This window comes from Mangifera indica, chromosome 14 (genome assembly GCF_011075055.1).
Source record: "Mangifera indica cultivar Alphonso chromosome 14, CATAS_Mindica_2.1, whole genome shotgun sequence".
NCBI lineage: Eukaryota > Viridiplantae > Streptophyta > Magnoliopsida > Sapindales > Anacardiaceae > Mangifera > Mangifera indica.
This window is the reverse complement of record NC_058150.1, coordinates 4,750,923-4,767,015: the sequence shown is the minus strand read 5'-3', so window position 1 is coordinate 4,767,015 and position 16,093 is coordinate 4,750,923. Positions and strand designations below refer to the sequence as shown.

Here is a 16,093-nt window from a genome sequence, read left to right as displayed (position 1 = left end):
TTTTTTTTTTTTTAATGTCAGTTTTTACATCAGCAAAGATATATGAAAGAATAAGAACCTCGTATGTTTCATTACAAGGCAGTCCAAACACAGTGTATACTCTCATCAAGAATTATTCGATGGTTCACGAATATTAAAACTAAAAGTTTCACTGGATGGAATCATTTTTGCTAGGAGAAGCATTAGCAATTTGTCCATGAACATAAATGTTCCAAAGCCATGTCAAGAACTTAAAGAGGGAAAAGGAGCACAGCAGATAACTTCAGTTTCATAAGTTTTTTACAGTAAATTCAATTGAAAACTTGTATAATTGGTCCAAGATTATAATCGTAGACTTACAGAGAATCAGCCATTGTTGATGGGGCTGGACTGGAAACCCGACTTGTCGTCGGAGACGATTGGGGAGTTTTTGGAGCATAGGCCGGTGGCGATGAGTTGGTGGCCCCGTCTTTTTGGGTGGGAGTCAGATCGGGACTGGCTTTTCCATCAAAGCGTTTGACGGAATTTGTCCTTATTTCAAGCTTACTATGGCTTCTGCTGTTATGCTTTGGTTAGTGAATAAACGGAACCTTTCACTCTGTCTGTGTCTTACCCAGTTGGGTATTTTATATGATTACTAATGTTGAACATCTCATACCTTTTTTTTTTTTATTTCGATAAAATTATATATACTTATTTTGAATAGATAAATAAATATATATTTGATATATGTTATCAAATGATTAGATTATTTTAAATTAAAAATAAAATAACATTAAATCATATAATGATATATATCAAATGTGTATTTATTTGTATACTTAAAATGAGTATATATAGTATTACTCTCTTTATTTTCAGTTTGAAGATTTGGTACAGCCAAGGTCTGGTGCTTATATATGGACTTCTCCCTCATCCTAAAGTCTCACTAGATTCCATTTCCATATGGTAAATAAAAATCTTCAACATCTCCTCCTTCCATATTTTAATATAAACATTTTACAATTACATGAAGCTCTGATGTGATAAATTTTCAGTATGAATTACTTGAGCTGGGACTTGCAATTTATGCTAGGCCTAGCTAATGGAGCCAGGTTAGTGAAACACTTCAAATTGAGAAATTATTCCACTGGTTTGCACCAAAAATTTCATTTTCCCTTGTTTTAAACTGATCGACTGCAGTGTTCGTGTGAGTAATGAACTTGGAGCAGGACATGCCAGAGTTGCAAAATTTTCAGTGGTAGTCGTGAACCTGACCAGCGTCTTCATCAGTGTAGTTTTCAGTGCTATAGTTTTAATATTACGGGTTGCATTGAGTAAACTCTTCACATCAGATTCTGAGGTTGTCGAAGCTGTTTCGAATTTGACACCACTACTTGCCATATCTGTTTTCTTGAATGGAATTCAGCCTATACTTTCAGGTGTGGCCATTGGAAGTGGGTGGCAAGCTGCAGTTGCTTATGTAAATGTAGCCACTTACTACATTATTGGTCTCCCGACTGGATGTGTGCTTGGCTTCAAAACTCATTTAGGAGTAGCAGTAAGTTGAAGATCTTTCCTACTTATGTAAGGTAATTTTACTAGACATCATTAACAAAATGGTATGTCTGTGCATTGTTCAGGGTACTTGGTGGGGGTTGATCATTGGAGTTGTGTTTCAAACATTAACTCTAACTGTTATCACAGTAAGAACAAATTGGGATGCAGAGGTAAGCCAAAGCCAAAGGTTTTCATAAATAAATCATGTAATGTATGAAAATGTGTTGCAGTCGAGCAATTTCTCAATGTTGGTAATGTTTCAGCAGGTGGTAAAAGCTACTGACCGTGTGAACAAGTACTCTTAACACCGAGACCGTAGCCTTAGCTGACTAGAGCAGGGAAACTTTATTTTATTATTTACTCAAAATATATTTAGGAGTAGCAGTAAGTTGAACTCCCAGTTGGATACGTGATTGGATTCAAAACTTGTTCAGGAGTAGCAGTAAGTAGAAGATCTTTCTCTGCTTCTGCATCACAAGTTATTCAACATGGTTACCAAAATGGTATGCATGTACATTGGACAGGCCAAAATTGACTCATTTTATAAAATATCAACAACAAAATACTGTCACAAGATCCAATAAGACACAATGGGATGATGATGACTTCATTTACATGAAGAGTGTGTTGATAAACGCTGAAGTAATTTGTCAAGATTTTGGTAATACAAATATACCAAAGACCAAAATAACTGAATTCACAAATCAACTGTTTGTAGAGTTCGTATAACTTTTTCATTTTGCTCATCATCATTACAAAATGTCAATTCATCCTGCATTTCATTATAAGAAATGGCCTCTTTAGCATCCTCATCTTCGTCATCAACAAATCTAGATACTCCATTAATCTTAGGCTCATTGCCCTGATAATCCAAATTTCCTACAACTTCATTAGCTTCTTGCTGTTCATCTGCAGTCCGAGCCAGAGACAACAAAATATTCTTTGCTTTCTGGTCTGGAGAAACACCACAAGATTCCATTTCCTTATACCAAACAACAGCACTGTCAAAATCCTTGTTCTTGCCATATGCATCCATGATTGTAGTGAAGACTGTTTGATTGGCTTTTATACCACCTACTCGCATTTTTTCATAAATTTCCATCATTTTTTCAAGATTATTTGCCTTAGCATATCCTTTGATCAGGGTCCCATAAGTGACAATGTTAGGCTCAAATCCATCTTGTTTCAATCTTCTGAAGAACTTTTCAGCCCCTTCCAAGTCAGATGAGTTCACATAAGCTGATAACATAGTCGTATAAGAGCAAATATCTGGGGTGCATCTGCAAGAGATAAAAAGATAATAAGAGCAGTGTATATTCCACTTAAAGATTAAATAACTCATGTAGTAATTACTGTGGTAGACATGGCAATGGCAAACTCATTTCAGTCTAGAAATGCACATTTCAGATTATCAAATCAGTATTAAATAGTAGTCATATCCGAACAACAGAAATGGCAACAAGCAATTTGAATACTACTTACATAAGGATTGGGGGATAAACATTAAACATATCCATTTTAAAATTTTTGGTTCTGTACTCAGGACAACCTAGGAAGGATTGCTATTACACATGACAAATCAAAATAATAAGCCTTGATACATGGAAGATAAAAATTCATGTTCTCCAAGTGCTATAGTGACTTGCATCGCATATTAGGTACCTGTTCCTTCTCATGCTCTTGAAGACAGTCCGGGCCTGTTCCACCATCCCCGAGATTGCAAATGCATCAAGCAAGATATTATAAGCTTTGCGGGTTGGTCTGGAAAGGAAACAGAATGAAACGGTGGTTGAGCTTCTAAAAGAAACAGTAAGGAGATAAATTTTAACTGAAAAAATATAAATGTATTGAACAGCATTTTTTGATACAATAAGAACAAGAATTTGAACCAGATCAAGGAAACCATAAGTACAGAATACCCTTCTAAATAATGATGACAGCAGAAATAGCTGCCAACCATAAGATGAAGTTTTTTATAATGATTTTCAAGTCAGACTAAGTTCACAGAAGAATAGCTTAAGGTATTTGGGTAAGCCACATGTAGCGACTCAATTTGAGCATTTGGAGAAGACCCATATTTCTCTTCAGCTAATCACTGAAGACCCTGTTAGGGAGGCCATCCTTCTGATTTGACTTACAATTTTACACAATATAACACATTTCCTATCGAGGCTATATATATTTTATTGTCTATTGGAACCTTTCTGGCTCAGTATGTCTGTATGCTTTTCATGCTAAGAAGCAACTCTGACCAGGTTAGATTCATCTATAGTACAGTGGGCCCTACCAAATAGGACTCCCTCGATCACAAGAGAAAAAAAAATTGTCCTCACATACCTGACACGAGCATCCAGCATCTCCTCAAAAACAGCTAAAGCTTCATCTTCTCTTCGACCTTTCCCATAAGCCTTAATGAGTAAGGCATAGCTAATCACATCAGGTCTCAGATTGGCTCTTTGCATCTGAAAGTAGGCATTTATTCAATATCTGAAGAATGAAGATCTACAAAGGTCTTAAAAGACAAAAGGGGCTAAGAATAATATAGTAGAAAGACCCAAGCTTCAGAAAATCTAAAGAAAAAAATGGTGTGTAGTCAGTAACTTTCAAAGCAAATTCCAATCTAGAGGGGAAAAAGACAGATTTAAAATTGATTCATAAATTTCACCTGGTTATAGATATTAGAAACCTCCTTGTAGTTATTCTCAAATGACATAAGACTATTATAAGTGACAGTGGATTGCTCGACTCCGCGCTCAGCCATCAGTGCAAATATTTTACGAGCCTTTTCATAATTCCCAGCCTTCTTATGCATATAGATCATCATGTGGAACATTTTCTGGTCTGGCTTCAGAGGTGATTTTTCCTCATTCAGAAGGGTCATAAAAAGTTCTTCAGCTTCCTTAAACTTGTTTCCCTGCATTAGCCCCAATATTGCACAATGAGATTTGAAAGCATCAATTACTGAATTTATAGAACATTTTGAAAAAACAACAACGCTAGTCTTACTTTTGGGCTGTAACCACACTAGTTATCCTAAAAATCACCTTCAGATAATTCTTTCAGTTGTCCAGAAAAGATTTACATTCAACGTTTGCATGTATATATGGCTGAACTGTGAGTGCCCAACTGAATGGAAAATTTGTAGTTTCAATTTCCACGGATATTATTCAAAGTTATCCTCATTTACCCTATCTTGATTGAATAAACCAAAGATTTCTTCCCAGTTATTCCTTAAATTGATTCTTCCTCCTTCAACCCTTTCTATATCTATTTGTATCTACACACATTATCTACATAGTGGAAAGTCAACAGATTATTTTAGAATAATTTATATTTTTCGTAAATTATAAGATGACATTACCATAATTTCTTGTTTTCTACAATGCCAGTCCAATTTTTAGTTTGCCATTACACTGCTTACTAAATAACAGATCACAAAACAGTTGTAAGGAAATACTTTGAAAGAGCCGACTACCTCCACAAATAATTTAAGAATAATTTGATACGTTAAAGCAGAAGGTGCAGGGCCCAATGACTGCATTCTTCTAAATATTGCCTCAGCATTATTGTATCGGCCTCCTTTTCCATATGCTTCCATAAGAGCAGTGTGGGATACAACATTTGGCACATAGCCCTTCCTATTCATGAAACTTAAGACCTTCTCAGCCTTGTTGAAGTCCCCCAGCTTTCCATATGCTGTAATAAGCATCAGGAAATCCATTTCATTGAAATCCCACCAACTCTGTATGCGCAGCCATTCAAGTATCTACAGACAAAGGAGATCAGCACGTAGTGAGTTAACATAAAAGAAATTACTAGCACTTTAGCAGTGCCTAAGGTCCAGAACTTAAACTTTTATCATGCACTGAGGAAGGATAGGAATGATGCAAACCTTTGCGACAAGTATATGCTCTATAAGTTTCTAATTTCATGATCCTACAAAATTCCGAATACAAATAAATCCACATGTTTATGGACAATACTGATATGGGGGGAGGAAATGAGTTTAAAAAGGTGATTCAACAAAAAAAGGTAATTTTCAAAACTTAACAACTATCAAAACATAAATTTCCTTATCAACGCCATCTATCATACTGATTCTCAATCTACAAAATCTGAACTAAAACAGGTTCCTGACTTTATATATGAGAAAAGGAAAAAAAATTACCTCACAAACAAGGTTCCATTTCTTTAGCTGCTTAAATCTAACCAAGGTGCCCAAAACCAAGTCTTTAGGAAGAGGCTGCCCTCCGGTCCTTTCACTTCTTAACACTGCAACCGCAGAACCTGTCTCCTCAATTTGATTCATCAGTTTCCTCCAATTCTTCTGATCAGCTTCGTCAAATGCATCATTAAATATTTCCACTTTCTTCCTCTTCTGCATCCACTTCCTTGGCGCCAACATACCCATACAAATTACTCCGACTCGCCCTGGGATTTTAACATTGGAACCAGGAGGATTAAAAAGCACATCCTGTTGGCTGAAATGAAACAACATGCAAAATGAAATTTATATAATACTACAAAGAAAGAAATTACAGATTAAATCACTGATATAAAGATTCTAAAAACTATAAACAGAACGCAAAAAGCTCGATAACACAATGAAGCCAAACAAAGTACAAACTTATGTGTTGAGAACATATAAGCATAACCGAAAAAAAATAGAAACCCAATTTATTTCTGGTTTCTTTGAACCAAAATAGAATTAAAATTTCGGTTTTCAATATAACGCATACAGTAGGGTTTTGTAAGGGTTTATCAAAATATAATAAGAAAATGGAAAACAGAAAAAAAGAAATAAGCGTGCTGAAAGAACAAACCCGAAATTAACTGAAGGTGGAGCTGGAATAAATGGCTTGAGGAATATAGTTTGAGGCATTGAGCAGAGTCACTGAGGTTCTTCTGTTAGAGCTTTAATTTTCTCTTGCTCATTTCATGAAGAAGCAGCGCTTTATATCATAATATCTTATCCTTTTAGTGTGGACCGGCCTGTAAATGAACCGAAAATGCCCGAAACAGCCCTCCGGCCTTCCCACAAAAGAGTCGTTTATTATTTAATATTTTATTAATAAAATAATAAATAATGGAAATTACGTTTTACCCTACTTTTTAAGGTTCCTTTTTTGAATAACTTTCTGTCACAAATTGTCAAAATTCAAGCGTGTCAACATGAGAAAAATTATTGAGTAGTGTTATTTGTATAAATAATAAAATATTATCATATAATTAAATACTTAAAAATTAAATATAAAATAATATTTAATTATATAATGATATATTATTATTTGTATAAAAAAATTATATACATAATTTTATTGAAAATTATTTATTTATTATCATCCTAGAGTCAAGATTTCAAATTATTTAAGATTAATTGAATTATATTTCCCCAACCGATTAAAAAAAAATTGTAAACACCTTTTTATCCCGTATTTTTTAATTTATTAGCAACAAAACATTTTAATACATTTTTAAGTTGAATTATCAAATTGTTTTAACAATTTCACTTTTTAAAATTATTATATTTTTGTAAATTGACAAAAATTTAAAAAAAAATTAGATATTAAATTTATATTAATATTCTCTTCATTTTCATTTCTTACATACCTCTTTTTTTTTTATTATCCACTTTATCTTAATTGCCATTTTTATTTTTGATGACTTATCTCCTACATTGATTCAACTTCCATACCCACTTTCCGATGCCAATCTTATCATCTCTAGTATATTCATGCACCATTTTCCTTGTTTTTAGCTTAACTCATAAATATTTTATTATTTTTAATTCTTTACATTCCAACCAAACCTCTAGTGGTTTATAAAACTCATTGATCTCTTCCATTTCAACTCTATTTGACAACAATTACAACTTTTGACAATTCATTCCATCCCTCTCACATTTTTTTATCTCATCTATTCTCAAATCATCGTTGGTGACTCCCTTATCATCTACATTCAAAAGCTTTATCATGTCATCTTAACATTCTTCTTTCACAACATGGTTTGATATATTTCTAGTATTTGTTGCACCTCACTTCTCTGTTACATGACCTTTCCGTTCTCTGCAATCTCTACCCTATGATAAGATTGGCGTTGGTGAAATTCCAACAAAAGACAAATTAGGGTGTTAGAGATTGACTTACAGATTTTTTAACATATAAAAGAGGTTTTTTTTTTTTTTTATCAAATGGTGAAATTGCTTTTTTTTTTTTTTTTCCGAAAAGAGATTTTAGATAAAAAATTATGATTTATGTTATCTAAAAATGAAAAATATTTTTAACCAAACTTTAGGTGAAAAAGGTGTTATTTATTATGCCATTAAAAAACCAAAAAAGTGACCTTAGATGGGAATACGTAATTCACTCTGTAAACATTACAATTTTAATTTTGTACGTTTACCATTATGGTCCTAAAAATTAACGTTTATTACTTATTTGCCATGTCAGTCGCCTTTGGACTCTAACTTCTACACTCCACATTTTAATTTTCCCGGTAGAAATTAAATCATGGTTCTCTACGATTATAAGAATCAGATTCAGAAATTCCACTTGGAGATCTTTGGGCATCTATTTAGATACACAAATATATATATATATTATAATTGAATGATTTTAAATTAAAAATAAAATAATATATAAATTATGTGATGACACATATAAATATATATATATTTATGTACTGAAAATGAGTACACATAATATACCTCTTTGAATAAATAGACTCAAAACACAAATTGCCAAAACAAATAACACCGAGAATTATAATCCGTAAACATAAAGCAGCACATAAAGGAAAGATTATAAAACCCATCTAGGAAATTTTTGTGCACATAATTAATTTTTTACATCGAATGGATCTTGTATCTTTTAAAATGAAAAATTAAGAGAAAAAAAAGTAAATAAATAGTAAAAAATGAATATATCTCAAAAAAAAAAAAAAGGAAAAGGAAAAAATCTGTAAATTTTAGCTACAATTGCTTTTTTAAAAACAAAATTTACAAGGCCGACCCATCATGGCAGATCAACCAATACATTATGCTTAAGAAACCCCGTCTAAGCTCTATACTAGTAATTATCCTAGAATCAGATAACTATGATTTGCTTGACACTTTTGTTCTTGATTTCCTAGATCAAATTCAATAACTTACCTCTTCCCTCAAATCCTTTTCATGAATATGGGCAAAGAAAAAAGAATTATGAAAGTGTCCGAATATTTGATGAACAAATTCATCGTTCCACCCCCGACCACTGGATATGCAGAGCTGTATAGTGGTGAATACTACACAAAGGTGAAAGTTTTACTGAAAAAATGATAGTGGGGGATGAGAATCAATGCATATATTAAGAAAAGGGAGAATCAAATATGTAGGGTATATGAAAAATGTAAACCTTCGATATATAGGAGCCAATCAAAGAAGAGAGCTGAAGTTTTCGATGGGGTCAGATTCTTCAAGCATTGCGGCTGCCTGGAAGCAGTCTGCTGCATCAGCTCTTCGTCCATCATCCCTGTGAATGATCCCCAAGTAGAACCAAGCCATCCTATTGGTGGGTTCTATCCTTAATGCATCTGACAGAAAGCTTCTTGCAACCGGCAACGCCTTTGAGCCGACCTTGGACAACACAGGACCAATCAGTATTTTGCAAGGCACATAAGATGGATCCAATAAAAGAGCATTAATAAACCCAGATAGAGCTTCGTGCAGATTCCCAAGTCCTTGACACATAACACCTGGTGGAATTACACAAGAAATGACATTTTTTCTATTAAATTTCTCAGATATCTATGCAACTTTAAACTCTAATAGTTGAGATTACATGAGATGCAATCTTATCATCATTGAAACATGAAGGAGACAGTGCATCACATCTATCTCCGCTCACAAATAATAATAATAATTGAACAGTAAAACAATCACATTAGATGTATTTAAACAGAAGATTCTACTATACCAAGCAAAACATCAACCAAGTAATAACATAAGAACATTCCAACTCTGTCCCGTAAAAATGGATGCTTTAATACAGTACATCAATACTAGTTGCATATTTTACATCAATAAAGAAGGAAAAAAGATGACCCAATTTAATAAATTTTATTTTCTTCAAATAAGTGATATCTGAAATTACCCTCTCAAGAGAAAACCATAGCCTTATTTTGTACATTCTCCATTACAATGGCCTTTTGTTAATGAAACGATCTCATCATTATAATCTCAATATAGTACACAAGTTTAATATCATAAATTTAATGGAAAATTTAAATCCATGACACATTCAAATCAATAAGTAATCATAAAAATTCTAAACATATCTCAAATTTGGAGGAAGAAGTGTAGATTTTAACAATGAATCTAGTCCTATTGGTTTATGAAGACATCTGTGTCTTCAAGGTATAGGCCAAAGAGAAATGGGATGACATTCAATGAGGAAAGATAAGAAACAACAATCAACAATGAAAATCCATGAAAAATTACAACATATGTATTTCTTCTTCCAAAAATATCAGGTGATGATAGTCTAAAATCAAATGAGAAATTTGGCCTTTGTAGGGAGGAAAAGATTAAAGCACTAAGGGGGTGTTCGCTTAGAGTAATGAAAGATTACTCTAGTAATGTATCTTTTATTATTAATATTATTTTGTTTGATTTATCAATAATAAACGATTCTGGTAATCTTCTATTACTAATGATAATGTGATAGGTCATATACAAAGTAATCTTATTATCAACTCTACCTTAAGTATTAAAAAATTATCAAGATAATTTTGATTTTATTATAATTATATCATTATTTATTAATTTTTTTAAAATAAAATAAATCTCAATTTCAATTAATATAACAACATAAAAATATTTTAAAATATTTATATCCAAAAACATTTAAGTAAGTGTATTGTTTTATTACCTCTAATCAAATACAATAATTATTTATAATTACAAAAGTTTATCAAATATAGCAATAATTTATATCGGTAATTTTCTACGTAATCTATCTTCAAGATAATATCTAATTGTAGTAATAAAATATTAACCAAATCAAACACACCCTAATTATTAACATGGATTATATTCATGGACAAAAAGTAGGACCGTTGACTGTAACAACAATCAACCCAACATCTTCCAAATGAAACAAGTTTAACGAAGTCTTTAAATCCAACTGATTACTTCACTCGGAGATGGGCTTTTGATGGATTCTTTTTTCAACATAAAGAGGTGTTCACAAAAATGACATGCTGCCAATGCCTGAATGAGAATGAGCACAGATTATGCAATCAAGATATTAACAAGAACTTACAAAAACCTGTTAACAGGTCAGGTCACTATTGGTTTGTGCATCTGTCTGTGGTTGAGAAAGAGAGGATGAGTCAATGGGGCTGATCCAAGTAATGCAAGATTGGTTTGGCCTTCTAATGCCATATTCTTGATTAAGCACCTACTGGTACTTCCTAAAGATATCCCATGGAACAATTCAAACAAAGCTGTTTAATATTTGAGCCAATCCTTCCAAGCAGATGGCTCTCAAAAGTGCAAAATTTTACACAAGCTCCACTAAACAGGAGTGGTCGACCCTTGTTTTAGTCGAACATAGGGAATATTCACCCTATAGAAAATGAATCTATTAGAAAACTAAGTCCTTTAACATTTATTAATTATGGGCTTTAATATTTTTGACCTTTATGATATTTTGGACTCCAATTATTAAAATGACTTAAGCTAATTTAACTTGGGTACTCATTATATTATATGGCCTTTCATTTTTTATTTTTCTTCTTATATTCCAACAATGCCCTCAAGTGCAACTAGGCTACTAGTTGACAATTGCAATACATAAGGTGACCCATCTAAACTTGGGTTTGACTCTTCTTGGCTCAACTTGAACAGTGTCTAGATCTTCTTGGTTAGCCCCACCATGCTCAAATGGAACCTAGATCAACAATCATTGGGCTTTTTATAGCTTGGATACCATGTTACAAGAACTAAAAGAGATTGATGAATTCTTGCTTAATTTTATTCAATAGTGAATAGGTGAATTTATGCATAGTTTACAGCATCAAACTAGGAAAGTAATCAAAACCAAATCAGCCTAAACTAGGTAAAAGAAAAAACAAGAATATCCAGTGACTAAATTGGAATTTTAATCACTAAAGTTGAGGGATTTATTTCTGGTTTCCTACAGAAACTTAAAAAGCTTATTCATAAGTTTGAAAAAGTTTAAGTTCTCACCTTCTGTATGCAGAATTTCTGCAGAGTAATGCTTCAGCTCTTTTGCTTTTGCCAAACATAGCTCAACATCCTTCCAATGTAAAAGCTTTGAGTACAAATTTGCAAGGTCATGCCAAACTTCAAATTCATCGACTTTATCATCGTCAACCTATTATAAATTACAAAAGTTGAATGATGAATTTCAAAATCAAGCACCTCATTAGTATTCAATATATTTTTTAATTCCACTTTTGGTAGAAAAAGAGATTCAACTGATAATTGAAGTGTATACCTACAGAAAAACTCAAATTTATTTAGGTAAGAAAGATAAGACTGGGAAGTACAAGTATTAGAAAGCAAGAACTGCTCAATTAAAATTGCTATCAGAGCAATTCATACTAAAATACTGTAGAAGCTTCATGCTATTGAAACAAATTGTAATGCATTGGCTTGCAAAAAAAGAAAGAAAAAAGTAGCAATGATGCAGTGATGATAATGAGAATTTTAAAACATTTTTTTCCTTTCAGATAAGGAAATGCTTGTAAAAACATTACATCTAACCTGTGAAACGCTAATGCAAGGGCCAAAAGATCTCTTTTGCGCCTGAACTAATGCTAGGAGATTACGGTATGTTTCAATAGCATCCGTGGGGAGTGACCGGGCTATCTTCAGCTTTGCTTTTAACCTAAGCATATATCCTTGCTCCCACTTTGTGGTCTCATCTAAAGCGGCATCAGTGACCACCTCAGCCTCAGAGTATCTATGTTGAGCAGACAAAACTAGAGCAAGCAATCTCCAACCTTTTGATAAGGAGCCACCAGTTGCATCAATGAACTGCTTTGCATGACGCAAAGCAGCATTTAAATTTCTTTGCTCAGCATATTGAACACCTAGATCAAAAATTATCTCTAGATTGCTGTGCTCATAAGAAAATGCCGCCTCCAAAGATTTTAATGCCTCAAACTGCAGACAAGATCTTTCATAGTCAGAGGAAGAAATTTTAGCTTGCTTTCCCAGGCAAAGGCCTAACATCCTAAGGCCTACACCCTTTAAATGCTCATTCTTCCCCCTAGCATTACTGATAGCACTCTTTGCATAACCTACCCCTTCAGCTGCAAGATGAGAATCCTTACTGCAGATCTTGGCAGCCAACAACAGTGCCATGATGTCATTGGGTTGCTCATGTTTGTGCAGAGACTTTCTCAACAGATTCAAGGCCGTCATATTTTCTCCTACTCCACTGTAACAAAGAGCTAAAGTATTCCAACAGTCAGAACGTTGATATACTCCAGGCATCACCCCTTCTAGTTGCTTTGCTAAAACAGAAGTTTTGTTGCACAAAGAGAGGGCAAATGTTAGGTTCTCCATTACTGATGGGTCCCATTTAATCTTACCAAGGAAATATTTCCTCATAAGAATCATTAAAAGTAAAATTGCCTCTTCCAAATTATTTTTGGGTATATATGAACCATCAATCTGAGAACCTAAACTAGGTGGACCGGCCTCCGCTCCACTGTGCAACAAAAATACTGCAAATCCTTTTTCAATCCTTGCACAGCAATCATTATCAAGATTCCATTGACTAAGAAGGGCACGTCTATAGGCAGAAATTGCATCCTCATTGCAACCTGCCTGCTTCCAGAGCTCTGGAAGAAGCTCCACAGCTTGGCTTACTGTCTCTTGCAGTCTACTGTCCACTTGAACATCAGGTATACCCTGTTGAAATATCTTCTCCACAGCATCAAGCACACTTTTACATTCATTAGCAGCCTCTGCAACAACCCAAAAACGATGTCAGAAGAAGAGGAATCTATAAAAAAAATTAAGAAGTGAATTTCCCAACTGCTGTTCAGCGGTTCAGTTAAAAAACATACCAGTTAATCTCCCAAGTTTTTGCAGAGATTTGGCCTTTAAATATATTGCCTCAAGCACCAGGCTAGCAGCATGTTGTGAGACAGTATTCTGTGAATCACTACGAATGCGACCCTTTTTGGACGGTTTTTCAGAAAGGTTTGGTTGCAACCGTTGTATGGCAGCTTGAAGATCAATGCCATCAAACACGCGTAGAGCACCTTCAACATTGCCTCTTTGGTATTCCAACCTTCCAAGAAGAGCTCTTGCTTCCTGCATATTTCCATAAATAATCAGAAAGCATCACATCTGTACATGCCTGTAATATTAAATTCATTACAAAACTAACATAAATGAATTCCAAAATCTTTTCAAAAGGCCATTATGATAGATATAATACCACAAAGGACAAAGTGGTAAGCACTTTAAAAGGTTTAACATCAAAGGATACAAATAGTACCTCTCAACTAAACCTATAAATAACCAAGCACAACACAGGGATTAGTAAAAATTTGTGCACAAGTTGTTAGCGCATCTGGAGTAGCATTTAATTGAAGATAACTAAGCAAAGTCTAATATGACATCAAAAGTATTTCTCATATTAGAAGATGGAACCAAAAATATGATGTTCACAACTTTCACAGTTCATGAAAGACTAGTGCAGTTTTGAGGAATAAAAATAACCATGCAGTGAAATTTGGGGTGGCTCATCCGCTACGTCAAAAGACGGCACATCATGCAACAATCTAAGTCCTCCAAATCAGAGGCTTCAAAGTGAAATAAGGGAAGATATCAACAAAATAACTACTAAATAGCAGGGAGCAATACCAGATCAAAATTATGAGCATCATGATATGTATAACTTCCATACCAAGATTGACATATCAGCCCAATTATTATTTACAGGATCTTAAATATCAACCACAAATTGGAAAAATGACCATTTAAGTTGAAAGCTCCATTGCTAGTACCTATAGCAGTGAAACCCAAATAACGAGGGTAGACCAAGCAGATGGGAAAAAATATGGAAACAAAATAATTGAAACCAGCATATTACATGATGAATTGTTCCAAAGTAACCATACGCAAACTCTAATATAGAACTATATTTTGTAGTCCTCAAATAGAAACTCGATTAAGTTTAATTATTCAGCTTGGTTCCCAAATCAACCCGACAATTAACCTAATTGTATTCTATCTTATAATAATAATAATAATAGTAGTAGTAACAACAACAACAACAGCAATAATTTGGTTCTCTCGTGATTTGGTTCTGAAGGTGTTTCTAAGCAACTTCCTTTGTAACAAGATTTGCATGGCTCATACACCACTTGTACAATAATGCTTCATATGACTACATAATCACCCAAAAAACCACCTCAACCTCTACCATCTCTCAATAAAAATTCAACGCTCATTTATTCTACAAGCCAGAAACTACATGAACCTGCTTAGCGAACTCGACTTCAAAACAGAGGCCAACAAATTCAAAGCGCATTGGCTCCAAAGAGTACACCAATATTGATTGGCTTAAATCATAGCTAAATTTTTTCTTTACTTTACAAAATACAAATTCATCTGATCTACATTCTGTCAATACCAGCCAAAAAAATGACAGAAATTGAAAATAAAGAAGGCTGCAAACAAACCTCAAAATTAAGCGACAAGCCTTCACGCAAAGAAGATTCAGCCTCCTCAATATTCCCTTGGTCGAGTTTGGCTTCGACTTCAGTTGTTTCCATACGAATGCCATTAGCCGAAAATTCTCTAACAAGACACTCTCCTCCATCATTTTCATTGGTCTCCGCCATATCTACTTCCTTCACCTATCCTTCCTCACAAATTGATTTTTCAACGCTTCAATCACTCACTGCAAGCCTCGTGGAGTTGTTGACCGAAGCAATTAAATAAACTATATTTCTCCACTAATCTCACCGTCGCGATCAGCCGTAGAATACGGGTTCAAACGCCACGGCAGGGACGATGAGGAGAGCAGTGCAGATCTGAAAATACATGTTTTAGAAACATTTATTAATGGCATTTAACATTTTGAAGTTGAAAAGAAGAACAGATACAGAGGGATTTTTTTTTTTTTTATAATAATTTATTTTTGGTTTTTATGTTTTAATTTTTGTAAGTTTAATATGTTTATTGACTTTGGTTTCACGAAGCATTCGGATCTCTCCGTGGTCCAAGGTGACAACGAAGCTTTAGTATTAAGGTCAAAAACTATGTCCCACCCAAGGTTTATTGAAATGACAGACCACCTATTAAGTTTTAAAAAACTGGATTGTTATACAGATATCCACTTCCACCAACGACTTTCATTAAGTGAAATAGTACGAGGATCATTTTGTATAAATTTTTTTTATTTTTTATTTTATCTTTTTTTCTATTTTTTTAATTTTCCTTTTCCACTTTACTTTTTCCATTTTCCCTTTTCAAAAGGGGTTTTGATAATTTTGAAAAAATTTTGGGGTTTTTAAAAAAAATTTAAAATCTCAATATGTCATTTAA

At 33.6% G+C, this 16,093-nt stretch overlaps 2 protein-coding genes across 5 annotated transcripts; both read right to left on the bottom strand.

The window, feature by feature from the left end:
• Positions 1-2,034: 2,034 nt before the first annotated feature.
• Positions 2,035-6,497, bottom strand: LOC123195840 (pentatricopeptide repeat-containing protein At3g59040). 2 transcript variants are annotated; one of them, XM_044609696.1, is made up of 7 exons: positions 6,342-6,497; positions 5,687-5,999; positions 4,994-5,284; positions 4,184-4,432; positions 3,856-3,980; positions 3,181-3,279; positions 2,035-2,798 (listed from the first exon to the last, which is right to left on the bottom strand). In XM_044609696.1, exons 1-7 carry the CDS (start codon positions 6,398-6,400, stop codon positions 2,216-2,218), a joined length of 1,719 nt encoding a protein of 572 aa, XP_044465631.1. In that variant the 5' UTR covers positions 6,401-6,497; the 3' UTR covers positions 2,035-2,215. The 2 variants fall into 2 exon arrangements, with proteins under 2 accessions (XP_044465631.1, XP_044465632.1); XM_044609697.1 differs by having other exon boundaries at positions 5,687-5,949; positions 6,342-6,474.
• A 1,975-nt stretch (positions 6,498-8,472) lies between these two features.
• LOC123195422 (protein NPG1-like) lies at positions 8,473-15,707 on the bottom strand. Of its 3 annotated transcripts, none has more exons than XM_044609102.1 (6): positions 15,226-15,706; positions 13,600-13,849; positions 12,287-13,497; positions 11,747-11,894; positions 8,910-9,249; positions 8,473-8,799 (listed from the first exon to the last, which is right to left on the bottom strand). In XM_044609102.1, the coding sequence occupies exons 1-5, from the start codon at positions 15,385-15,387 to the stop codon at positions 8,930-8,932; spliced, it is 2,091 nt and encodes a 696-aa protein (XP_044465037.1). In that variant the 5' UTR covers positions 15,388-15,706; the 3' UTR covers positions 8,473-8,799; positions 8,910-8,929. The 3 variants fall into 3 exon arrangements, with proteins under 3 accessions (XP_044465037.1, XP_044465036.1, XP_044465038.1); XM_044609101.1 differs by having other exon boundaries at positions 8,473-8,821; positions 15,226-15,705; XM_044609103.1 differs by having other exon boundaries at positions 8,473-9,130; positions 15,226-15,707.
• Positions 15,708-16,093: the final 386 nt, after the last annotated feature.